This window comes from Indicator indicator, chromosome 15 (assembly GCF_027791375.1).
Source record: "Indicator indicator isolate 239-I01 chromosome 15, UM_Iind_1.1, whole genome shotgun sequence".
In the NCBI taxonomy this organism is placed as follows: domain Eukaryota; kingdom Metazoa; phylum Chordata; class Aves; order Piciformes; family Indicatoridae; genus Indicator; species Indicator indicator.
This window is the reverse complement of record NC_072024.1, coordinates 6,967,599-6,994,585: the sequence shown is the minus strand read 5'-3', so window position 1 is coordinate 6,994,585 and position 26,987 is coordinate 6,967,599. Positions and strand designations below refer to the sequence as shown.

General features: G+C 39.8%; 1 protein-coding gene across 1 annotated transcript in view; it reads right to left on the bottom strand.

The window, feature by feature from the left end:
* Window positions 1-3,082: 3,082 nt before the first annotated feature.
* SUCLG2 (succinate-CoA ligase GDP-forming subunit beta) overlaps window positions 3,083-26,987 on the bottom strand; it is a 132,155-nt gene continuing 108,250 nt past the window's right edge. The window contains exons 11-12 of the mRNA XM_054387590.1: window positions 12,859-12,979; window positions 3,083-3,198 (exon numbers count right to left, since the gene is read on the bottom strand). Of these exons, the coding sequence (XP_054243565.1) occupies window positions 3,083-3,198; window positions 12,859-12,979 (237 nt within the window). The remainder of the gene's footprint in view (window positions 3,199-12,858; window positions 12,980-26,987) is intronic.

The following is a 26,987-nucleotide window of genomic DNA, read 5'->3' as shown; positions in this document are numbered from 1 at the left end:
GCTCTCAGCACAAAGCACCCACGTGGGTAATAACCAGAGATTATTGTAGGTGACCATCTGAAACCCTCCAGATCACCAGGCAAGTCTTACCTTGGAGGGCAAGGTGAGGGGCACAGCTGTTGACTCCACTGCAAAGGGACAGCCCTGCTCAGGATCTCAGCTGGTGACTGATTTGCACTGACATGCTGTTCCAGTCACACAAGTTGTGCATGATACTAGCTGCTTCTCTGGATGGAGAGAAGAACAGGGCCTGACAAATAGGATGGTAAAAGCACATCAAGGACATTACTCCACAACTCCCAGCTGTTAGACTTTTGTTGTGAGAACATAAAGGGGTCTTGTCGAAGTAACACAGTGTTAACATTAACAGTTTCCTCCTGCTTTACTTTCTAAGTGCCCAATCCTACAGAGCTTTACTAATACAGGCTAAACAAGATTTAAAGGCTAACTGAACCCCAGTTATAACTTTCACAGAGAGGATTAACTGCAACTTACTCACTGCTTGCACTGCTGTTTGCTTTCGGGGGGGGTGGGGGGGGGGGAGGGGCAGTTCTCACAGATGTGCCTTTTGGGTTTAAGCTACAAAAAAACTGGGGAGCTGAGCTGGCATCCAGCCTTGCTGAGGTGAAGGGCAGCAATCAGGCAGACAGTTGCCCAGGACAGCAAACCCCACTCTTGCCAGCTTGTGACTCTGCATGCTTGAGCAAAGACAAAAGCATTCCTTCTGGCATTGCATTTACTTGCAATTTACAACAGCTAAAAATCAAAGGAAATGTAGCTAAAACACCTTTCCAAGGGAGAACAAAACTACTTGTACATTTCCATACAGCGAGAAATGACACATGCAAATAAAACCAGACCAGTCCACAGGGCCACATCAAGCAAGCTGGACACAGAGAGTGAGCAGTGCAAGTGGAATGCAAACCCAGAGCTTACAAAATCTTCCTTATAACATCTGAAGATTAAAGGTTCTACTGTTCTAGTCTGCACATGGCTTAAGAGGGGTAAGACTTATATGTACTGTGATTAGCCTATGTATGAGAAAAGATACACCTAGAGAGAAAAAGTTACTTTTTTAGATACAAAACATGTACAGAAGAGCACACCAGTATTACCCAAGGGAAACTGCAATTCCTGTGCATTTCATTACACCCACCTCTAACAAAAAAAATGCTGAATGGAGGAACACAGAATACCACAGACAAATCAAACAACTTTCCATTATAGAAGAGACAAAGTCACTAAAAGTGTTTTTAATTTTCACATTTACTTGACAAACTGGTGTACAGTGTAAATCTCTGCAGAACAGTAATCACATACACGGTTTGGGGACCAGGAGTTAGGTACACAGCGTGCAACAACATTGCACAAATGATTCTTCCACAGAATGCTTCTATTTCCAGTATTAAAAGATAGAAAATAATGTGACATTTATTGTAGTGAGGTAAACGTTTCTTCCTTCAAAGCAGTGTGTTTCCATGCACCTTCACACCAACTGCTAAGGATACCCTTCTCTTTCACTCAGTCAATAAGCACATATTTATTGCTCTCCTAATGGTCATACATTCTTTTTTTTTTCCCCTTGAGCAATATGTAGAGAAAGGAATGGAGAAGAAAAAATCTACAGTAATTGATGAGAGCAGGCTATCTATCCTAATGTGTCAAGAGCCAGAGATTAGTGCAGATAATTTACTTTGAATATAACCCTTTTTAATGGAAATGTCAAGAAAAAATTATTTACATTTTTCTAGGGAAGAACATGGTATTGATTAGAGCTGCTAAAAAAATCACAATTAAGAATTTCTTAGACAAATTTTTCTCTCACTGCCCAGTTGAAAGAGCAGATCATAATATCCACTCATTTGTTCACTGTCCAGATCTATTCATGATTTTCAGCATGTAATTCCTGGGCTGAGTGAGATTTTTACTGGGTTCTTTAGTTGCACAAGCCATTTGGCATTGTCTTCTGTTCCCTGGAGGAATGCTTTGTGTAATTAACAACTTGAATTCTGACTGTTACCAAATATTCTATAATCAAAACACATCTCAGTCAATATCTGAGTACTGAATTGTGCATTTTTTTTTTAATTTCCTGAACATATTTTAACTGATGTCCGAGAAATCAAATACTTTAAAAATGGAGAAGTTCTGTTTGTCTTTTATTCCAAACAAATCTGAAATGGGTTTTGGAAGTTAATTCAGTTGAAGAATATTCCATGTTCCTGACATAAAATTGCTTCAGGTTCTTCTCATCTTATTTTAAAGCCTCACAGTAGTGACATACTCCTGGAAAGAAGGTATTTTAAAGAGCTAGCTGCCATTTACTTCCTGGAAGAGACATCCTCCTAGAGCTCTCTCTCTGGCACTGTTACACCCACAAATACTGTACCTCATTTCCAGAAGCTAGTAAATAAAATGAATCACATTTCATCAACTTATAGGCACAGTGTAAGAATGGAAGGTCCTTTCACTACATAAAAACCCTTTTCTGATTGTGAGGTATACTTTGGCATCTACAAAAGAAAACCATCTTAAGGCAAAACATGTGATTTCTAAAGAAACAAAAAAACAACAACAAAAAAAGAAAATAGACATTCATTTGAATAAAAATAGATCCTATAAGCATTACATTATTGTAAAAGTCCATAAAAAATATAACTCATTATTAGTTTGCTGCCTCTTTACAATATACATAAAAAAAAAAAAAAGAAAAGAAAATATTGTGAACTAGGTGAGCTACATGCCTTTGATTGAAGAATGATCCTGTTGATTAAAGCCAATTATTGTATCTTATCATGAATGTATCATGACAGTTTTTGGAAGGAAAGCAGAAAAAGAGCTTTATCAAGTGAAATTACTTATTATTAATTCTGGGTAACAAAATTATGTGAAGACATACAAACTTTTCAAGAATGCAGCTGCAAAATTTCTGAAGCCTAACTTGCAAGCCTTGAGTTCGCCATCCATCACAACTTAAGTCCACCAACACTTAGAAGAACTCCACTAAGCCTCCCTCCAAAACAGCAACGGGAATGACATCTTGTGAAACACACAGTTTTCCAGGAGAATAATCTTCAAGCTGTTATTTTTTGGCCACACTAGCCACTGCCTTCTTTGCTGCATCCTCAAGGTCACTTGCAGATGTGATGGGGAGTCCACTTTCGTTCAGAATACGCTGGGCTTCTTGAACATTTGTTCCTAAAAAAGAACACTGACTATAATTACTGATTAATATTAATGAATAAATGAGCATCTCCTATTAAATCTCTATCAAAGTAGTTAATGCTTCAAACCACACATCACTTCAGTTTAGCAACAGATTCATTGAGTGGTTTAGACTGAGCTGAGCTGAGAAGGATTCTTAATTTCAGTGATGATTTTGACAGACTGCAATCTGATAATGGCAGTGGCATCCACAGGAGGGGCTTTGTGAAGATTAGAGGGTCAATCCAACATGCACCAGAGTCAGTAGGGACATCCAGTAAGAGCAGTGGTTAATGGACCATGCATCAGGCCTTTAAGACAGTAGATAACAGACCACGTATCAGGTCTTGAAGACACTCAGAGGACTTAGTGCATTTATTAGCAACCATCAGCTACAGCTATCAGCTGCCAGTGAATCAACAGTAACTAAAATTCCCCTGTGTTTACTACAAGCTGCAAAATGGTCTACTGAAAGACAAAGATTTGGATAATCCTGAAAGTCTAAGTGGTTCTGAGCTGCTCTTGAATAAGCCTTTTTGCATTCCTGCTAAAAAGGGTGAACAGGGATCTCTGAAGCCTTCAGCATGACACTGTTCCCTCTTCTGCTGCTGCACTAAATTATTCCACCTTGAAGGAGACTGTACAGCTGTACAGCACAAGTGCTCAGATTTAGTCAATAGACTACATGCACAGCAAAAGGAAAAACTGAATTTAACAAGCTATTTCAGGAAAGCATGTTTTCCCCATCATCCACAGGGGTATAAAAGACAAGCGCATCACCTTCCCATCTACTCTAGATCATTCTTTTCTGAAAACAAACAGAAAAACTCAGTTCTCCAGAAAACCCAAGTGACAGTTTTGATCACTGATATGCTCTGCACCACAGGCAAACTTGAGAGTCAGATATTCTGCTGAGGAAGTGGAATCAACACTGCAGGACCACACACTAGCCACAAGCACAACAGACAGAGCTGATCCTTTTCAGGATCATTTCTAACTCTGCCCTTCATGTCAAGTTCTTTGTTCATTTGCAATTGTCAAAATGCTTAATTACTTTGTGATTCCTAGACCTAGCAAAATGAATGTTAATTATATTTGGAACTAATTCACTAATTATACCCTTAATTATTAACCAAGCAAGGAGCATACTCTTCACTGTGCACCTTCCAAAACATACATTTTAAAGGGCGAGTTTGGTTTTTTTAGCAGACTTTGTAAAACATCTGAATGTGTACAGCACAACCAGGGAAATTCAAAAGTCTGTTTCATCAGTGTGTTCAAATCAGGATTCCCACTCCCAACACTGAAAGAGACCAAAGACATCTCTGTCTCAGCAGGGCCCCTGCAGGTGTCTGGAAGAGGAAGGTGGAACCACATCTGCTCACTGTTTAAAAGCCACTGCAGAACAGGGCACACAGGCTTCCCACCAACATGCACAGGACACACTCGTGGACTTGGGTAGGAAGGTCAAAGACATTTGAAATCTCTGACAGAAGGGGATTTGGTTGCATAGATACATTCAGAACTGCACAGAATTTTTCCTACAGAAAAAAAAAATAGGGGCAAAAAGGAGCATAATATTTGATTTTTTTCCCCCAACCACCCTATATAATGTACTGTGGAAGCTTCTAGCTGCCAGCACAGAACTGTACAGGGAAGTCAGACAGTATTATGAAGGTTCTCTTCTCTGTTAAACAATTCACATTTGTGTAGTCATTTCCATCAAGTCTTGAAGGTTTTATCTATTATTTAGAGACAAATGTGCTAAACAATTAAAGGAGTCAAGATTGTACTGATCTTCAAAAGGATTCCACAAACAAAGTGTTTTGAGGAGAAAAAAACCAACAAACCCAAGCAACCAATCAACCAATCAACCAAAAAAACCCCCAAAAACAATCAAACCAAAACAACCTCTAAAACCACTAAAAAAAGCCAGAACAAAAAGAAAGCAAAACAAACCCAACCAAAAACCAAAACAAAATAACAACAACAAAAAAACCCCACCAAAAACCCAAAGCAAAACCAACCAAACAAAAAAATTCCAACAAAACCCAAAACAGAAAGAGGGAAATTATCTGGGAATTATTTTGGCCACCTGTCCCCAAGTGGCAAAAAAAGCCCGTGGTATCCTAGCTTGTATTAGAAACACCATGGCCAGCAGAAACAGGGATGTCCTACATCTGGAGAGAAATAACAACAGGCACCAGCACAGGTTAGAGGCTGCCCTGCTGGAAAGCAGCTCCGCACCGGAAGACTTTGGAGTGCTGGTGGACAGCAAGTTCTCCATGGAACAACAATGTGCTCTTGTGGCCAAGAGAGCCAATGGGATCCTAGGATGTATCAAGAAAGGTGTGTCAAGCAGGTCTAGGGAAGTTCTTCTACCTCTCTACTCTGCCCTGGTGAGACCACACCTGGAATATTGTGTCCAGTTTTGGGCTCCCCAGTTCAAGAGAGACAGAGACCTGCTCGAGAGAATCCAACAGAGAGCCACGAGGATGCTTAGGGGACTTGAGCATCTCCCCTGTGAAGAGAGACTGAGAGCCCTGGGGCTGTTTAGTCTTGAAAGAGAAGACTGAGAGGGGATCTGATCAATGTCTATAAATATCTGAGGGGTGGGTGTCAAGTGGAGGGGGCCAGGCTCTTTTGGGTGGTTCACAGAGATAAGACAAGGAACAATGGGTTCAAACTAGAACATAGAAGATTTCAGCTCAACATGAGGAGAAACTTCTTTCCAGTGAGGGTGACAGAGCACTGGAACAGGCTGCCCAGGGGGGTTGTGGAGTCTCCTCTGGAGACTTTCAAAACCCACCTGGATTCATTCCTGTGCAGACTACCCTAAGTGATCCTGCTCTGGCAGGGGGGTTGGACCTGATGATCTCTTGAAGTCCCTTCCAGCCTCTGATGTACTGTAGGGTATTAGGAAATATTTCTTTACTGAAAGGATTCTCAAGCACCAGCATGGTCTGCCTAGGGCAGTGGTGGAGTCACCATCCCTGGAGGTGTTTAAGCAGCATGTGGACCTGGTGCTTAGGAACATGATTTAGTATTGACCTCTCAATGCTGAGTTGAAAATTGCACTGGATGATCTTCAAGGTCTCTTCCAAACAGATATATTCTGTGATTCTATGAAATTTTTCCACAGAGAAAAGAATTATGGCTTGTGATAACCATGTATTTAAAACTAACTTTTCACTAAGTAGCTGACATTAATTTACTAACAGGTCAGGGTGGGAACAATACACCAGACCTAACCTGCAGTGCAGTGATTGCTCTACACACCACTTGTCTGACATGCATTACAAAATCAATACAAAACACAATGCAGCTGGGGGGAGGAGGTTATGCAGACAAATGAAAATAGGAAAGCTGAAAAAAAAATCTCTCTGCAGTCAGGAGGAGTGAGGGTACAACATTGTATTTCTTAAACAAAACACTATTTTGTAGACAGGCCATAAAACTAAACATAATTTTTCAGCAAGCATTTCCTTTGTTGTAATTTTATTTCTTTAATGATAGGGCTTTATCCCATTGTGCTAAGTGGTTTAGATATATGGAAAATGCAGAAATGCAGAGATCCTGCTGAAAGCAGAGGTAAGCGTTCTAAAATTAAATGTTCAGAAAATGCTGGAAACATTAAGAATCCACAAAGACTATCAACTTATTGCAGCAGACATCAAAACAAACTAATAAATAATCCCAGCATTTTAGCATTAACCTCCTGCCACTGGATGGTGTCAGAGAACTGTAAACAGAATGCCAGACCCAGGCTATCAAAACAACTCGCCCTTCACCTGCACAGTATCCAGAAGGGAAAGCTCACAGGACTGAAGGCTGTAGGGCTTTTGTTGTTACTGTTTGGGTTTGTTTGTTTGTTTAGTGGTTTGTTTGTTTGGGGGGTGGGGGTGTTGTCTGCTTGGTTGGTTTGATTTTCCCCCCCTGCCCCTTTCATTTGGATTCTTAAACAGGAGTCTATTAGGGGAACAGCTTTCTAAGGAGAAAAGGAACTTTTTCCTTCTGTCCTTTCCTATTATTGTCAATGACACTCCACTAGAAAACAGGAAAGATGTAATTTTATCAGCATCTACCTTCAGGATTCTTTTAATCTAAACGTTCTCCTTCTGAAGTCTGGGTTCTGAAACAACCTTTCTGCCTGCATACATGCAATCTCTGTTGCCTCCCTGCTGTCACTGAACATGCAAATTTAGTCAAATAAATCTGAAAATCTAAACCTAAAAACCCTAGTAATAAATATTCGCTTCTAAGCATGTTTCTATAAACTTCAAGATGATACTTGCACAGGTTGTTCCACATGAGTCAAGAGGACTGCACAGGTTGACTGAAATCCAACACCTCCGATCCTGCTCCAACAGGATTTTGACAATGTTCACTTATTCATCTGTGCTGGCAGAAAACCACTAGGAACAGGCTAAATTAGAATCACAGAATGGTCTGGGTTGGAAGGGATGCCCAAAGGTCATCTAGTCCAGCCCCCTCTGCAGTTAGCAAAGGCATCCTCAACTAGACCAGGTTGCCCAGAGCCTTGTCAAGGCTCACCTTGAATATCTCCAGGGATGGAGCCTCAGCCACCTCCCTGGGCAACTTGTTCCAGTGTTCCACTACCCTCATGGCAAAGAACTTGCTCCTAACATCCAATCTACATCTACTCTTCTCTAGTTTGAAGCCATTGCCCCTTGTCCTATCACTACAGGCATTTGCAAACAGCCTCTCTCTATCCTTCTTGTAGGCCCCCTTCAGGAACTGGAAGGTCCTGTTCAGCGATGATGGCTGGGGAGGATGCAAATTCTGCAGTGCCATTTCTAATTTTCAGGTAAGTAAGGGGAGGAGACACAGCTGCATATATTTGGTACATCCTAAGAAATGGAAAACTAACAGAAAAAAATAAATTTCCCCCATCCAAAACATTCTCTGATGACAAAACATTATACAACATATAGAATGTCTGAAAATTATTGTTGATGTGGACACGTTGTGACCATGCTCCATCAGCAGCAGCAAGGTTTCAGTATTGATATGCTACACCAATGAGCAGATTTAAGAGACTCCCCCAACCTCCAGCATGGATCCTGATTATGTGATTTATGATAGCCCACAAGTTGGAAATTCACAGCCTCTCAGCCTTCAGGGATGCTGGAGAATAAGGGACCTGTTTATCACTAGCTAACCTTCAGTCAGCCACATCTGATTTAAGGTTTGGCAGGTGACAAGCTTTAATTAATGATCTTTAGCTAGGGAGCCTATGAAGATCTGGTGGCTTACACATGTTGTAGCTGTTGGTTCTGCAGTCAAAAATAAACGACCTTTCACTTTCTACTTGTAAAGAGGGAATTAAACCCTCTTCTGTCCACTCCATTTGCTTTTTTTAATCTTAAACTTTTCCCCAAAAATATGTTAATCTTTTCCTCTGCCTCATGTTTATACTCACTGGGAAAGACACATTTAAATTTCTGTTGAATTTTTAAACTCAGAATGTCTGAAGGGGTTGATATGAATAAAATTCTAAGTGTGACTTTGTAATACCCCACTCTTCTCTCTTGATAGGCAATTTGGGATTCTAAAATCACAAACATACCATGTTTCTGAGAGAGATATACAAGCTGAAGCAAAATTTTCCTTGTGTGTGAAAGATTTCTGAATATATTTGAAAAACTGTTACATTCTGAAGATCGCAGAAAGTCAGGAATCACCTGGCTGAAAAATAGGATAGGAAATTTTGCATTCAGACATTTGAATAAAAACCAATTTGCTTCTAGCTGCATTTCAATATATAAAGTAGTTCTAGTTCCTCCCAATTCTTCTTGTCCTATGACCAGAGAAGCAGAGAATTCATTTGCTGAAAGACAGAGAAGTGAAACTTCCAACATAGGAAGAAGATATCCAATTCACAATTCTTTTTTATTCTTTCCTCTTTTCATTTAATTCTGAGTTACATAAGTGAGAATCAAGCTTTGGCTTTCATTCAGTGCTCCTAGTTAGTTTTCACAAAACTTAACTGAAGCACATTACACTTTAAAGGGGAAAAAAATCCTCCATAAACCCAGCAGAAGTTTTCTACATCTGTAAAAGATAAAGTTTGGAATATGTGGTTTCTCCATTTGCTCATGAGCCTTTTAAACAACAATAATCCTGTGTCTCAGCTGGTGAGTTCTTTACTGATAAGGCAAGTAAATACATGTAATTATAAAGTTACCATTTCCAAAGAGGAGAGTAATCCTTTCTTTATCCACTGGTAAAACAGCTTGTAATTATTATACAACTGAGAACAAAGATTTGTCCACAGAATCCTGCTAAATCAAGACAGATTTGACTGATTAAAACTCTAGTCATCAAGACATTTGTAATACAGTGCATGTGGGCAAAGAGTCTTTAAAGTGCAGGTCACAAAGCTGTTAGATTTATGGGAACAATCATGAACCTTCTGTTGGGAAAATATTCCAAATGGAAATCCAAAAAAGTACCTAGCCCTTTTCTCTTTTAGAAGTGTAAAATTTTATCAGTGATATTTCCAAAGTCTGAGGGAGTCTTATAACTTCCACAGTAGTCATTATTAATTCAAAATTCTTACAGGTTTACATAACCCAGAGGGAGTTCAAAGCAGAACAATGAAAACTAATAAAGATCCAGAGGGATTCATTTCTGAGGTTAAGATTAAAATAAATAAATATTATATATATATACACACACAGCCATATATATACACACACATGTGCCTATGTCTATATCTGTATCTATATCATCTGTATCATCTATATCTATATATCTATATATCTATATCTATATCTATATCTAGCTTGGCTGGGTGATTAAGAAGGCAGAGAAAGCAGAAGTTACAAGCTAACAGTTTCCATGTACAACATAAGCTGTAAAAATACAGTCACAGAGTGCTTTGGGTTGGAAGGGACCTTTAAAGGTCATCTAGTCCAAGCCTCTGGAGCAAGCAAGGACATCTTCAGCTAGATCACGTATCACAGAATTGTCAGGGTTGGAAGGGACCTCAAGGATCATCCAGTTCCAACCCCCCTGCCATGGGCAGGGACCTTGTCCACTAGATCAGACTGACCAGAGCCACATCCATCCTGGCCTTAAAAACATCCAGGGATGGGGCTTCTACCACCTCCCTAAGCAACCCGTTCCAGTGTCTCACCACCCTTATGGTGCAGAACTTCCTGACATCTAATCTAAATCTCCCCTCCTATAGCTTGGACCCATTCCCCCTAATCCTGTCACTACCTGACACCCTAAAAAGTCCCTCACCATCTTTCTTGTAGGCCCCCTTCAGATACTGAAAGGTCACAATAAGGTCTCCTTAGAGTCTTCTCTTCTCCAGACTGAACGACCCCAACTCTCTCAGCCTGTTCTAATGGGAGAGGTGCTCCAGCCCTCTGATCATCCTTTTTGTTTAGGACAACTGGATCCTAACGCTAGGAACAACAGAAGGAATTAAAAAACTTTTGAGGTAAGTATTATGCAAAAGTGGGAGTTGTTCATACTATTCTGGGAGAGTTTCCTAAAGAAAACATGGTCTTGCTGCCTCTGGAGTCACCACCTAGTCTAGGAGAAGCTTTATTACAAACCTAGTGAAGAGTAAGTAGACATGGGTAAGGTGGTCAACAAAAGCTGTTTGCACTAAAATTGACATTCTGAAGATTCAGTTTCAATCTCTGTGGAAGAAGCAGCACACAGCCTCAGAAAGGTCACAGGCACAAGAGGACCAGGCACCATGCAGCCACTGCTGCAGGGTTTTCTGCCACCCCCAGGCAGAAGCACTCCTGCTCCACACTGGGACTCTCCTCATTCAGCCCAGAGACTGCTTTGCCTCTTGCAATCTCCCAAAAGTCAAGTTTAAAAAGACAAAATTCACCCATACCTGTGTACAAACATGGAAGCATGAAAAGTAATGGAGAAAGGTCAAGAAAACCCAGTGGCAGACGGCAGTTTAAAATGAGCAAGTTGATTTACTTGTTTTTCTTATTATAGTTTCAAATACTGCAACAGAAACAACTGGCAACTGCCTTGCTCCTAAGGAAAAATAACAACTTCGAGTATCTTCACTTAAAAAACAACAGCTACAATGGATGAGAACTCTTGCAGATCTGCTTTTTCCCAGCTATGACAGACAAGGAAAGTTTTTTGCTAAGACAAAAATTTAAACAACTTTGCCTAGAGCTGATAAACAATCAGATACTACATTATGGAACTTTCATGCTTCTAACCAACATCCATCAGTCTCTCCTTCATCCACATTAAACTACCTATTTACTCTCTGAAGGTGTTTAGTGGTGTTGCATCATCCAAAAAAAAAATTCAGAGTTTGTTTCTGAAATCCAGTTCAGAGTATTTAAATTTTCCTGCACTTACTGCAGCGAAAGTCTACCTGTGTTAAACCAAGAATGCATTCTGGAAAGCGTTCAAAGCCTGCAGTCAAATGCACAGCAGAACTTTCAGAGGATAAAACTGCATGTCCCAAGTTGTGGTCTGCCTTGATGTGAACTATGCACCATGTGTGATGAAGCATGAGAATGAGAGCTGGGGAAAGCCTGCTTTCTTGTGGAAGGCAAAACAAGTACCCCCTAACCAAAGGGCTTCAGGGGTAATCTGCATCTTCATCAGTCCTAGTGATTTTATTCCTTGAAAAGTAAAAAGTCTGGTGTATTCAGAACATGTTCCCTCCCTCCAGTATTACAGGGTTAAAACCCACCCTATTGTTTTCTGCCTCTGGCACATAAAGGGATGATGCATTTCCTCTTTTCACCACCAATAACAGAGTGATAAGACATCTTATGCAATTTATACAACACCCAAACATGAATGTTGAGGTTTTGAGGAACAGGCCTTAAAAAAACAAAACCAACAAACAAACAGAAAATACTTTAAGTTTACTTGTGCTGACTTCAATCAAGGCACTTTTTCATTCAATGGCAGAAGAATCTCCTTTCTTCAGAGTTCTTGGAAATGAGAAACAGAACTTCACACCCAATGCTATTATATTAAAGCAAATAACTGCCAAGGAGTGCTCTTCCTTACCTCTCTGTTAGTGTTTTGTTTCCACTTTAACAATGCTGGATGTACCAAAAAAGGATTATATAATTCCCTACCATTACCAAATCTTCCGTTTTTGTTTTCTGTTTTTTTTTTTTTTTTTTTTTTTTTTAAATGGAGTCTAGCTGGACTGGGAATTTGGGTAGAAGAGCACATTGCAGTAACCTCTAACGAATCCTGTTTCTAACATCTTTCTTTTAATTATGGTATTGGAGTGAATTTAAGAAAACTGCACGTCGCTGCAGGTTTAGCAATAATGGAACTGCGCCCAGGAAAAACATAATTTGAAAAAGAAATACCTTCCAGTAAACAGAAACTGGCACCAAAATAATTTCTATTTGCATTGCAAATCTCACAACGAAAATCACAACGTTCTCATTGCAAAATTTCATTGCTTCAAGTAACACCAGGGACCAGAAATCAAGAAGTAAGTAGGGAAAGAGTTTATTGACTGTGGGTCATGCTAGGAGATGAAAGCAGGTAGGAACTGGGCACACTCTCATTGTGTGGGACTCATCTGTTTAGAGATGGAACAAAGCCACAGTGGATTACTGTGCCCCTGAGGGATGGTTTTGGTGTGAAACCATCAGCACTCACCTTCCAGTCTGACCACCAGAGGCACTTTCAGCTCAAGCTCTTGGCAGGCTTTGGTGATACCATTGGCTATGATGGCACAGTTCACTATCCCACCAAATATGTTCACAAGTATTGCTTCAACCTGTAGGAAATAAACAGAGGAAGTAGGTAGGGGAGTTTGTTTCTGTTTTGTCTTGGCTTTGTTTTTTAAATAAACACAGGTGAAAGAGCCAAACCAGGGTACAAATTCCCCTCTGTCAGGCAGGTTCTCATTGACAGAAAGTACAAATTTTACCTCTGTACTCAGAGAATCTGATTCCAAGTCTATTGCTCCTGTAGTGTGTAGCCATGGTAAATTCCCTTAGACTAAACTGGAGTGATAATACTTGTCATAAACACATTATTACACAGAAAACGGGAATTTCTACTGGTAAGTATAAGGAGATTAACAATCTGTATTTCTGTTTTTTTTTTTTTTTAAGTATTGAACAATCATCAGAGGTGGGAGCTCAGAAAAGACAAGTGTATGACTGTGTGGATGCATATGCAATGAAATAGTCACGTGGACACTTCACAAAACAATCTGCATATGCACTTCATCATAGGCAGTACAGAGGAAAAGGTAATATACTTGCCCTGACTTGATAAAGAGGAGTAAAAATCCCTTCTAATTAACAAGGAGAGGCATGTGATGAAGAGCATTCATTACCACAGATTAACTGATAACCTTGAAAACCTGCTGTTCATTGGTTTCTGGAAACGGAAATTCCTGTACCCAATTCACAATTCAAGTACACTTCACAATATAAAAAGCATTAATATATAGAAGATACTAATAAATATTGTTGGGTTGTTTTTTTTTTTTTTTCATTTAGTAAGGCAGTATAATATAGAACCCAAGTTAATACACCAGGCCTTCTTCCATGGCTTATTCAGCTGAGAGGGGCACTATACAGATGCAGCTATGTTGCTTCTCATTCCACAGGGGGCTACAAAATCCACCACATTCAGGGTACTCAGTGATAAGCTTCACTGAGTGTTACAAACAAGCTTTGCCAGGACCACCTTAACTCAAACGACAACAAGATAAAGAGGGGATTAGGTCTGATGGAATGAAATATCACTGGATTTCACTTGTGCATGATGTCAACCACAATTACGCTTAACTCGCTGCACAAGATGAACAGATCCACTTTGCCCACCTCCAGGTAGCCAGACTCATGCCAGCACCAAGAAAATTCCCTGCAGTCATGCATGTTTATAGCTCTGCCCAATCAGGTTCAATATTTCTCTGCAGACACAACGTGATGATTAACTCCTGGGATGTGCAGTCACAGACAGACTGAAAGCTCACCACTGTTAGCAACACAGTTGTCCACAACGCAGCAAGAAAACAGGGAGGGAAAAAGCCTCAATAAATATTATTCTTCCCATAAGAAATCATCTTACTCCCTAAGCAGTGTTCTGGACTGCAAAAACACCACTTAGCAGAAGCACATGCAGTTCTCACACTGAAGTGTTGATATCCAATGCTAGCATAACTCCTAAAATGAAGATTGTAATGGGATCACCTCACTGACATCTCTCTCATCACCTGCTGCTCCTTTCATCTCCAAGGCTTTTCATGATGTCACCCAAAAGTGGCCAAAGCAGTTCCCATCTGACCATATGGGCCATGGCCCCATTTTCTCCTCTCAAGCTTATTAAACAGCAAGTCTTTTAGCCAGGTTTCTAGTGTTGATGTGCTAGCACGCTGCCCGCCCCTGCTACTTGTCTCCTCTAACTATTTGCAGTGGAGTCATCCAATTAAGATTTGCTCACTCTTCTGGGCATCCTGACACTATAAACAGAATTCTCCTGTGCCTTTCCAAAGCAGAAAAACATCTCTAATGCCATATAAATAAAGCGATAATTAATAACAAACTCCCTTAAAAATCCCAATACCCGAATTTCCCCTGCTGAAATGAGGTATGATGATTCCATACACATGACACCATCTGCTTCATAAAGCCTGCACAGTAACAGCCTGCATATGGCTCAGAACATGGTTTCCTCCTCCCAGGCAGAGCACACTAGGTATCAGAAGGAAATTAACAATCTAGTCAAATTGGAACACAGCATTTCATTGATGTTATACCTCTGTCTTACAGTTTAAATATGGGCCAACAGTTTAATGTCATGTTAAATGCAGGCATTTACCAGTGCAGGGTTTCCTGAGTATCAAGTTGGTGAAGTCACTGCAATTATTTATTTCACCTTTGCATGGTTACAAAATCCCTAACTCAGTAGAACCTACCAACAGTGAAAGCTTAGAAGGCCTGTGGTGGTTAGGTTTTGCAGCACTGTACAAATTGGAATTTACCCCCAGGAGTAAATTACCACACTACTCAGAATTTGGAAATTAAATTAAATTATTATTATTTGCAGAAGCAGGCTAAATATAAAAGGTAATAAAAATATACAAATATAAACATAGACAATAGCCCAGCAAACTAAGAAAAAAAATGGAGCCCTTCAAACACTTGCCACATTACCCCTTATGGCAGAGAGAGATCTATGCAAAGCACTTTGATGTTAAAATACACCAGTGATGGTTTCTAACAGTGGGACAAGCCAGAGACACCATTCTGCCCTCTCCAATACATGCTCCTAGTTCAGGGCCATTGCACCAGGCATGTGACAGATCAACTTAACCAAGTGTGTTTACATCATTAGAGATAAGGAGGAGGATTTTATGCCTGGTGTAGATATTTTAATTCCTGATGCAGACATTCTCATTTAAGGATCTGCTTTTCAGCTTTCAAGCTGAATTCTAATCAGGTCTTCTAATCCATTGGCAGCAAAAGGAAAAAAAAAATGTTGAAGGAAATTAGATGCAGCTTGGATAATTGATGTTTGTATGCTCGGCTTTAATAAAAATACACTGTTAAATTAGAGAGGAGTGTAAAAGGATTCAATCAATAAAAAACTGAATCAGGTAGAGAATTCAGTCTTGGGTTTTATTGCAATATTCCAAATAAGCCAAAAGATCAGCCCATATGATGCTGAGATTTGCTTAAACTCTGCTGAAATTTGTGAGCATTGTTTATATATGCTTCTGTAGCCTGACAGGATCTTGCATTTCCAGCTGAAAGAACTTTAACATTCATACCCAGTAGATGGATGAAAAGGTTTGCAGTATTTCATGTGCACAGAGAATGCACATTACCTGCACTTTTTCAGTTTATAATAAAAATAAACCCCTCACTGTATACCAGAACCATTACATATTAACATGCTCAGTAACCAATGCAGATGAGCTATGAGACATACTAGGGACCATTTATATATGAGACAGGTTACCTGATAGCATTATTATTCCAACAACCATTTTTACCTAACAGCATGCCTTATAAAATTATCTTTGTATTTCAGCAACATTAAGTAAAGACAAGGTAGGTTCTTTCCATCCACCAAGGCAACTGACAGATGTGAAATCACAATAGAATCATAGAATGCACTGGTTGGAAGGGACATTTAAAAGTTATCTAGTATAACCTTCCTGCAGTAAACAGAGACATCCCCAACTAGATCAGGTTGCTCAAGGGCCCATGAAGCCTCACCCTGAATGTCTCCAGGAATGGGACCTCCACCATTTCCCTGGGTAACCTGTTTCAGTATTCCACCACCCTCACAGTAAAGAAATTCTTCCTCATGTCCGATCTAAATCTACCACTAAATATACTTGCAACTGATTATGGGCTCCTGGAGAAATAAGAGAACCCACAATAGCCTCAAGACATCACCATCAATGGTGGTCACAACCCACAGTCTGACAGGTCTAAGCAAAAGTGATAGAAATTACCTGAGTGCTGCATTATCATTGTCTTCATATGCTTCATACGGTACTGAGTCTTTGCAAACACTGTAAAGCCCATTAATCCCACAGCTCCTAAATCACACAATCACAGAATGCTAGGGGGTTTGGAAGGGACCTCCAGAGACCATTTGGTCTAATTCCCCTGCCAAAGCAGGATCACCTAGGGCAGACCGCACAGGAACACATCCAGGTTGGCTTTGAAAGTCTCCAGAGAACATATGTGAAGACACACAGAGAGCCTCTCCTCTCTTTACATAATAAATGATACATATTTATGCACAGCTGTATCTACATTGCTTTAGCAATAAAACTACCAATTTTCATTTACAGTCATTTTTGTTAAAGTGAGCCTGGACAAAGCCTGCAATTCTGCATTGAATGTTTGGTGCTTAAAAAACCCCACCCCAAAGAAGTGTAACTACAGGAACCGAAGTCACAGTGCCAGGAGATTACTATTAGAATTGTATTGGATCACTGACATAATTCACAGGGCTGCCAGGCTCCATGCAGCTCAGGGCATTTTATGTCCAGCAGAAGCAGCTTTAGCCTACCTGCCAGCACGGTGTGTGTGCGTTTACTGTATTTTCTTCTGCCTTTCCCCTCCCCCCCCGCCCTTAGTCTTAACAAAATGCACACCGACATCTGATCATCATACACTGAAGGATTAACACAGGCAGTGCCTATAAAACATTCCTCCTTTCCTACAGCCCATTTATAAATCCATATACAGGACGTCTGCCTGTCTGCAGCAGATGCATTCCAGTCTGCTGACCTTCAGAGCCTGCACTAATACCACAAAAGATTACACAAAAAGATTGAGGACAAAAAATTGGCACTTGAAAGTTGTTATTTTCTTTCCTTTTTCCACCTTTGTTATTACCACAGAACAATTACAACAGGCTTAGGATAACAACGTGATGTAGCAATGAACAACGGCAGATACTTCACACACAGTAAAGCTCTGATCTCGCATAAACCAGAAATCCAAACACAAATTAACTTGGCCTCAGGTTTCAGCATCATTTCAAGATGACCCAAGTGTGGGTAGCCACCCAAGAAGCTGTTTGCTTTCCCCCTCCCTCTCCCTGCACACAAATACCTCTCTTCTCTGCTTGCATCTGAGCCACGTAGATGCCAAAGCAGCTCCTGGACCAGACTGACCCCACAGGCACATAAGCACTGTCCCAGAAGAGAGGAAGAACCCCAGATTGCTGTTAGGACCCAGGACAAGCCTAGAACATGTAAGACAATTGTGAAACCACTTTCTTAGCTATTGCCTTTCAGGATCAGTATTAGTAACAGTTATGTACAGAATTGTGAGGTCAGACATACAACTACAGGGAACAACTGTCCAGTAAAAATCAACGCCCAAATCACCAAGCCCATGGTTGTATAACACAGATATCTTCTGCATGCTACTGAAAATGCATATTGGAATGTAAGTGTGGCTTTATTTAGAAATGCATGTCTTAAAATATGTGTTTTAACATTGCATGTGCTGTGACAGAAAGATAGCTCAAACCCCTAACTATTCCAACTGTCAGATCTCTTTACTCAAAGTTTCTGCTAGTGCATTTTCATGAGAAAGAAAAAATATCTCCACATTATCTCATCTGGTGACAGCAGGAAAGACTTGCAACAGTTTTCCAACTATTAGCAGTCTCAGATGCATGCCTTGTGACTTTGTATGCCTTAGGTGCACACACAGATGTATGAACACAGTCACACAGTGAACTATAAATATTACTACAAAATCACCAGTATGATCTCTGACCTTGCTGTAAACTGTTGCTCAGAAGCTCAGTATATTTATTTTAGTTGAAAACAAGCTATTCAGCAATTGTCAGTGAAACTACCTCTGCAGCAAATTAAAAGCTACACTAGCAAAGAATTTGCTTAGAGTTTGCTTTGACAGAAATTTGAAAAAAACACCTTTATACTTCAAGCTAACTGAACTAATTTATTGACTGATTGTAACTATTTCATCAGCTAAAAGTGTACCCAGATGGTATGAATCAGAATATATTTGTTAAGTTTTCTTCTCCAGGGTGCCACAGGTCACATCTACATGGAAGACAGAGGGAGTTTGCATGGTACAGCTGGTAAACATGATTCTGCCTGGAGGCTTCTAGCATTTTTTGAGGCTAAAACACATCTCATGTCTCCCAGTCTTCTGGTCAGTGGAGTCTAATTTTGTGTCTGCAAAACCACACACTTTTACTAAACTACATCACTCAGTTGACAGAAAACAAACATGAAAAGTAAGTCAGGAGCATAGTGCCAGGCATTTGTTTCTTATCTCTTTCCTTCAACATCATAAACACTAGTAGAAGATGATCTCTCAAATCACTCAAACATATCAAAGAATGTGAGGAAGCTGATCCTACTGGCACACAAGCACTGAAGATGCAGATGATGGAGGGAAAGTAAAGGGGCTGTAACCTACAATTGGATCCAGACATCCAGTACTGGAGGTATGCATAAGCTGGTAAATTCTGGCACTTAAGACTTTTATATTCCCGTAGTGATCTTCAGAGAGGTTTAGCACCTCAACTCCCAAGGAATCCAAGTTAAAAAGAAGGGCATTCACCACTTCTAAAATCAAATACCTACACTGCACTTTGGCCTCACAAAGATCCAGTGGGCTTCATAACAGTGACACACACGAGCTTCCTTCTCACAGAGATGGAAGACTCTGGGAACCTTTACCAACAGCAAAGCACCAAGAACTGATGCAGTTTAGAGACATGCAATGGAAGATACACTTACATGAACACAACTTTGCCAGGACTAGAGAATTTCAGAAACATACTGAATTAGCTACAGGGAAGCAAGGAACTTTGAAAGCGAGAAAGTGAATCTCCTTGTTAACAGTTTTGAAGACACAGACACCAAGGCAAAGCAAGATAAGGACATTTCCCAGACCTTCTGGAGACAGTTGAGTTTACCAGGATTACAAACCAAATGTTCTTGTCTCCCAGCCAATGACCTATCCCCTGTGCCTTTTAAGAGGTAGGTAGCAATACTAAGAAAACCCCCAAACCACTGGGTAAAATAGGATGCATAGCTCTTCACTTTGAATTTACCAAGGTGCATTTCATCATTCCTATTATTGCATTGGTCTTTTATTACTCATTCATTCCTTCATTCATTCACACTTTACAAAGCTTGTTTCAGTGTGAAAGCAGCAGATCTCTTGATACAATGTAATGGAAGGAAATAAAACACAGAAGCCGCGCACTTGCATCCTCACTCTGTATCTTTCTGCTCCAGCTGTTAACTCAGATACATTTTCAAATGTCTCTATATCATTATAACTTGCACCTCAGGTCAAATGTAACTTTTGAAATATTACTCCCATCTTCTAGCTTTCTGTATCAGACAACATTTTATGGTTCATTTGAAAACAAAGATTAAAGCTGCTGTATCAGAGCAGGATGGAAGATTTACGAGCACAAAACCATTGCTTAAAATATCCACTAGAGGACAGTGCAATTCAATGTGGAAAAGGAACATAAAAATCCCTTTGGAGAGAAGAGCTGGGTTATTTTTTTTCTACTGAAAGCCAAACTATCTCATTTTACTTTATAAAACTTATGCAAAATATCATGTTGCCTCTTTGGAATGGAATTTTGAAAGCCTGAAGGTGATAAATTTAAGGAGGTTGAATCAACAGGAAGCAAAGTAAGAAAAAGCTTGCAGTCAGGTGAAGAAATACTGATACAATGCAATTTTGAATGCTTTGTATTATCCTAAAATAGGTCAAAGTTTAAAATTCACTAGCAATGCACCCTTATGGCATGGCAGGGAAGGAACTCTGATGAGCATCCAAAACAAAATTCAGATTTTTCTGTCTGGGGGGACTGGCTGACAGGCAGGAAAAGCAGATTAAGGGTTTTCTCCAATGCTATTTTTTGGCCTGTATTCAAAACTTTCCTGAGGAATACAAGTCTCTCTGAGAGGAAATGCCCTGCTTTTGCTGCATCCAGTTGTTGTAAGTTAAGTCCTTTTCCTGAAAGGCTGGTGAGATAGCAGGATCTGGCCTGCCCACCACCTCCAGCACAGGAGAAAGGCCTTTCAGAAATGTGACTCTTTTGGTGCCACATTAAGGGTCTCAGACGCCACATTTTTGCAGATTCAAAACTTTATGGCTCCAGTTCCTGATGCACTAAATCTGTCAGCCTATGGTCTTCAGTCTTTCCAGCTCATAGTAAATTCAGGATCATGAAGAGGATATCATTTTATTGCCTTTTGGTGGTTTGAAAATGATTCAGCAATAACCCTCTGTTAGTTGACCAGATCCAGATTGTGGCCCTTTGATGATGCAATCAAAACATGCAGGTAAGCAGATTCTGTAGCAGGGGAAGCTCTGGTGTCCTCTGATACCTAAGATAGATCTCAGGATGGATCACCAGGAACATCTCTGTTCTGGGATTTTGTCTCACTGACATAAGAAAAAAATTAAGGGATCAGAACTCATTAAATTACTGGTATGAGACGAAATGAGGGCTGGCAAATTACGCACCACAGTACGGTGTTGGAAACAGACCCTGGAGACCTTCCTTTGCGCCCAGCTGCAAGGAGTCCCTGTTTTGGGAACTATTCCAATTCTAGGCACACAGTCTCCTTCAAATTCCAAAATATCATGGCAAGCAGCAAGATGGCCTCAGGAAGTTTCATTTCAGTATTATCTTTCAGTGAGAGATGTCTCACATCGAGCCAGTTTTGGGAATATTTCCTCATCTGCAGGACAGACACTCCGCACACCCAGCCCTGGCACAAACACATTCATCACACGAATGCCATCGCTCCCGTGCAGCCCTGGGTATGCAATCACACTCCAGATGTGTTTATGAAGGAAGATACAAATCTTCACATGCTTTCTATGCCTGTGCTACCACCTGGCAAAACATCAGTCAGCTCCTGTCCAGAAACCATGCACACCATGTTAACACAGACCAGAGCATGAGCTAATCAATCCTACTTCAGAATACAGGCAGAGCATGCAAGTGAGTGCCTGCAAGCATGCAGCATGTTCTTTCACTGATAGGAAGCACAACCACCTCCTAATGTAATCCTTATTTATGCTAATAAGGAAAAAGAGGCCAAGAAAAACGTTGAAACCACAAAGTACTATTCTGAAGCATATTTGAGAACCAGGACGACAGCTTTCAAGTGTAGTTCTGTAGACAAAATGCAGCTGGGTAGTTGCTAGAACCAGTTGCTAACTGCATTTTGGTGACAATATGGGAAGACAACTCTTCCAATCAGACCATAAGCACAAAGAATAAAAGTACATAAATTTGTTCTAGCATTTAAACATCTGAGCTTTAAGGAGATCAAGCCTCTGGATGAGCAAATCAGAATGTAGACAATATAAAATTAAGGGATGATGACTCTGGGGAGACCTAATAGCAGCCTTCCAGTGCTTGAAGGGAGCCTACAAGAAGGACGGAGAGAGGCTGTTTACAAAACCTACAGGAACAGGACAGGGGGCAACAGCTTCAAACTACGGAAGAGCAGATTTAGATTGGATGTTAGGAACAGGTTCTTTACTATGAGGGGGGTGGAACACTGGAACAGGTTGCCCAGGGAGGTAGTTGTGGCCCTATCCCTGGAGATATTCAAGGTGAGGCTCAACAGGGCTCTGGGCAGCCTGATCTAGTTGAGGATGTCCGTGCTTACTGCAGAGGGGGTTGGACTAGATGACCTTTAGAGGTCCCTTGCAACCCAGACCATTCTATAATTCTAGGATTCCAGTGACATGCTGTGCCCTGGGGTGCATCTGTGTACAGTTCCATCATGCTTTATGGTGTGTTACAAGGCAAAAGGCCAAGTAATTTTAAATCATTTGAACTAAAAAAAAAAAAAAAAGGAGAAAGAAAGAAAACGTAACAGTCCTCAAAAAAGGGGGGATGTGGAGAAGGTGGATATATGATCAAAACTGAGCCAGTAGAGTATACAATCCACAGCATGAGTGGCTGTCATAGGAATTGTTCTAACAGCAAGTTACAGTGGCCAGTGCATGGCAGCGTGCTACAGACCCCTGGCAAATTTCCAAAAGCCATACTATTAAATGATTCAAATACAAATATCCACAGAAGGGCTTGGCTAAATAGAACTGCAAATTTGATGACTAGTTCAAGTCTTCATGTTTATTTCACCAGACAGTTAAAAATGTATTATAAATTTGGAAACAGATTTGTATTTTCTCTACCTCTTGGTCATTGGCTTGACATTTGACATAAGTCCAGCCAGAATGTGCCTTGCTGTAAAATGTAGACTTTGTAAGTTAGGAATTAAAAAAAAAAAAAAACAACCAGACAAACAAAACCCAAACAATCAGAAACCAAACCCACACTAAGATTTAAGATCTTGATGCAAATAACATTTGAAGAGCACTAGTGAAATCCAGAAACAAATGCCAACATGACTTTGCATTTCTGCTCAGGAGAACAAGAAAATAAAAATCTTAATTGTTACAACAGAATTGGAATTCCCCCCTGTATTGAAAGCTGGCAACTTGCTTTACATGAAGACTTCATCTTGTGTTTATAGAAGGCACAGGAATTGTAAGGGACTCCACATGTTGCAAGATTGACACCACAAGACTTCACAGCAGCACAGTCATCTGTCATTTCTTTCTCCCATCATATGTGTTCAGCTCTATACCTTGTTTTGGGTAAGGGACAGGCCCAATTACCACTTTTCAAGCCATCATGGCAAGGGGGTTATTTTTTTGAAACCAAGAGTCATCAAAACCTGTCTTTATTCCCTCTTTAGAAACAGCCTCAGAAATGTAAAGACTATATTTATCTAGAGTATCAAAATACTAAGTGATCATACCCATCACAAGGGAGAAAAAGATGAAGCACAGTTATTCTTGTGCTCTAGAGTGACTTGGGATCTTATATTGTCACCTGAGAAACATCTGATGTATTCCCCACGTAGAAGAAAATCAAATGCTACAGAAGCTGCTATCTAGGTCATGCTGCTTTTTCTTACTGAGACAATGGAAACTTTTAAAAGGAATTCTGTACTTCAAGAAGCTTAATTAAAGCATAAAAATGCATTGTCATGGGTACTGAATTGCATATACATGTCTGAAATCTCCAAATAATTAAAACTTTTTTCTTTTATGGTATCGCTGGAGTCATCAAAAATGTGAATTACTGTGCTCATTAGGTTCCAAATCACTACCACATAAAAATCAGCTATTAACTATTAACACTTATGGAAATCAAAATAGAAATAGTGAAACTGATAAAGGTACAAAGAAGAGTGACAAAAGATACTGAACAAGCTTTGTGTTTAGGAAGAATAAACAAACAAGGATGCAATCATGTTGCACCTGTCTGTGGGTAATTTTAATTCTTGGCCTCTAGTTCTTGTTATGCCAGAGATGGGGGAAATACAAAAGTGGTCCCTTTACTGTTATGTTTAAATACAGCATACAGTTATTGTGTGAAACTCATTGCCACTGGATACTGTTTATGTCAAAAGCTTACTGGAGTTCAGAATAGAGTAACAAATTCATACAAGAAAAACAACCACCAACTTGTAAATACAAGGATCTCAAATACCCCTAAGGAAGCAGGGAGAATGTATCACTGAAGAACCCTCACACTAGTCCTCTGGTGTTTTGCTCTAGAACCTACCCTTGGCTGCTATGGGAGAAAAAAATCAGATCAAGACACATCCAAATCTTACTCAATGCAACTACATTCTTCATTTAAAAGAAAGCATCTACCTATAATTTCTTTATTGCAACTATGTACTCTCTGTTCACAACATACCTAGTGCTTGAGCCATGCACTTCTTCATCAATGATTACAATACTGCCTAAACCTACCAGTTACCACTTAATATCATTCAAATGTGTGGCACTGGACAAGTGATCAGAAAGAGTGATTTTGATTACTTCTCTTTTCACTTTAATACAATTAATTACTTACTCTTAACTATCCTTTCAAATGTAAGACTCCAATCAGAAGATGGGAACTGAAATACATACTTACGACATTGCCCACACAGAGGACAAGTTTAACAATAGCCTATATAAACCCTCTTCCTCTTGCTTCGTTAAGCCTACTCATTAAGCAACTAGTGTTCAACCAGAAGGCTAAGAATTAGTTCCATGGGATGTATCAAGCCCTGCATGGAAGACAGCATAAGCAGACTTTGGACATTTTCCTCTCACCTTGCTAAACTCAGCCTGTAACACTTCCTGACCCACAGAAGAAGATCTGGGGCAGGTTACTACCCATTAGCTCTTACTTGCTCCCAGTCTGCAGCAGCAGTAGGTGACCATCAGGACTTACTACTGAGTGAGAACTTTTGTTCCAGAATGCCTCTTCCAGGCACTGGCCACCCCAGGCATTATATATTAAAGACATTCAGCTCAGGACAGGACTACTGGAAGACAGATAATGACCTTTATCTTCCGTGAGGTTTAGATAATGTAATTTAAACTAAAAAAAAAAAAGAAAAAAAGAAAAAAAAAAGTGACAGTTTAAAAATTAATGACCAGTAATAACATCCCCACAAATAGGATGCTAAGCTAAGAACTGTATTATTGTAAAAAGGAGATGACTCAGGAGTTGACAAAGTGGTTCTACTTACTTTTTGATTGTTGTGCTACTTGTAAAATCATGAGATGGAACTTAACATTTTTTTCTTGATAACAAAGAGGGAAAAAAAATGGCCTGACTCTGACAAGTAAAAATCAGTGATGTCACTTTGCTCCTAATAATAATTTAACCTATGATCTTAATTTTCTTCTATTTTTTGCACTAAAAAAGGGAATCTTGCCTTCAGAGAAATAATTATTCGATACTGATCTACCAGCCACTTTTCACAAATTTATCGAAGCATCTTGTAATAAGACCAGAGCTGAATGTCTTAACTACAACCCCAGAAGTGATATAATCAGCAAATATGAACTGTGAAAGAAGTTATAGAGCTACATTAAGAAACAGATGGAGTGAGCATTAAACAATCACAGATAAGCCAGCATAAAGGAACCTAACTTTAGATTAATCAAGGTGGAGATGCTCGAGGCAGCCACAGGAAATCATACACAATGGAACTAGCAGGAGAAACATGTAAATCACAGCCTGCTGCTTATGTCTCAACCCAGTTCTGTACAGAACAACACATGGAACTGTAGGTGTCCCTCCTTGGTAACTGTATTCCCTTGCTTCACAAGTGATTTTGCAGTACGGTCAAGGAAAATATATACATGAAAAAATGGGAATTAGCAAAAGCTTATGAGGATGTAGAACTCCCACATAAAATTGCAATGAATGTCAGAATGAGCCTCAGATGTATGCAGTAATAATACTTGAAACTAAGCATGAGGAAAATAAACAAATAGCCTGCAAAGTTTCAGTTATAAAACCAACCATCTATCACACAGTCAAAAGCTGTCACTTGGCTTCAGTAGCAGACTTTTTCTAAATTCACAGTTTTTGCAGTGATCAATACTGTGCTGTATTTGCAACTTCACAGTAGTTCCTTGGTACAAGAATCCAAAGACACAAGTAAAAGAGCCAACTCCCAAACAGAATCTATTTCTATTCTGCAAAACTCAACTTTTGCTATATTTAATGCAAAGCAAACAGATAAATCCAGCAGTGTCTTATACCATTTTTTAATTATCTTTTTTTAACTTTCACTGGTGAATGATCCATGGAAAAAAAAAAAAATCTGTTGTCAGAATCTAGTTCATCACCTAAGAAACATGCCTTGTTTTCCTATACACACACTACCAAGAACTCATCAAAATCTAAGCTATAAAAGTGAGTTCAAAGTGAGTGTGCTAAGCTATAAAAGTGAGTTCAAAGGCAGTATTTAAAAAAAAAAAAAAAACAATACAAATGCTTATAGGCAAGGAAATTAATGCAGGAAGAAACAGTTTAATGCATGTATTGCATGTAGGTTTTGTTAATTACTTTTTAAGTACTTAAGCACAGTTGTAGCTAAAGAGAAGCTGAAAGAGAAATTACATAAAAACGTTTCCAAGTGGGTGTTTCACGCTGAGCCACAGTCTGCCATAGCAGTGCTGATTAATCAAGAAAGCCTTGCCTTCACTTTCAAGGCCTTTAATGGCCCATCATAATCTCATTCCTATCTTCTCTTTTCAAGCATCAGCAGGGAAGTTTTCTGCCTAGGTTTGTGTCCTGCCAGTTGATGGCAGCCATCAGCTAAACTTAAACACTCATCCTAATGCACTTTCTCCTGTCTGAACAGAGCTTTCCATTAGGATTTTCCAGTGCCACTCCACTGACAC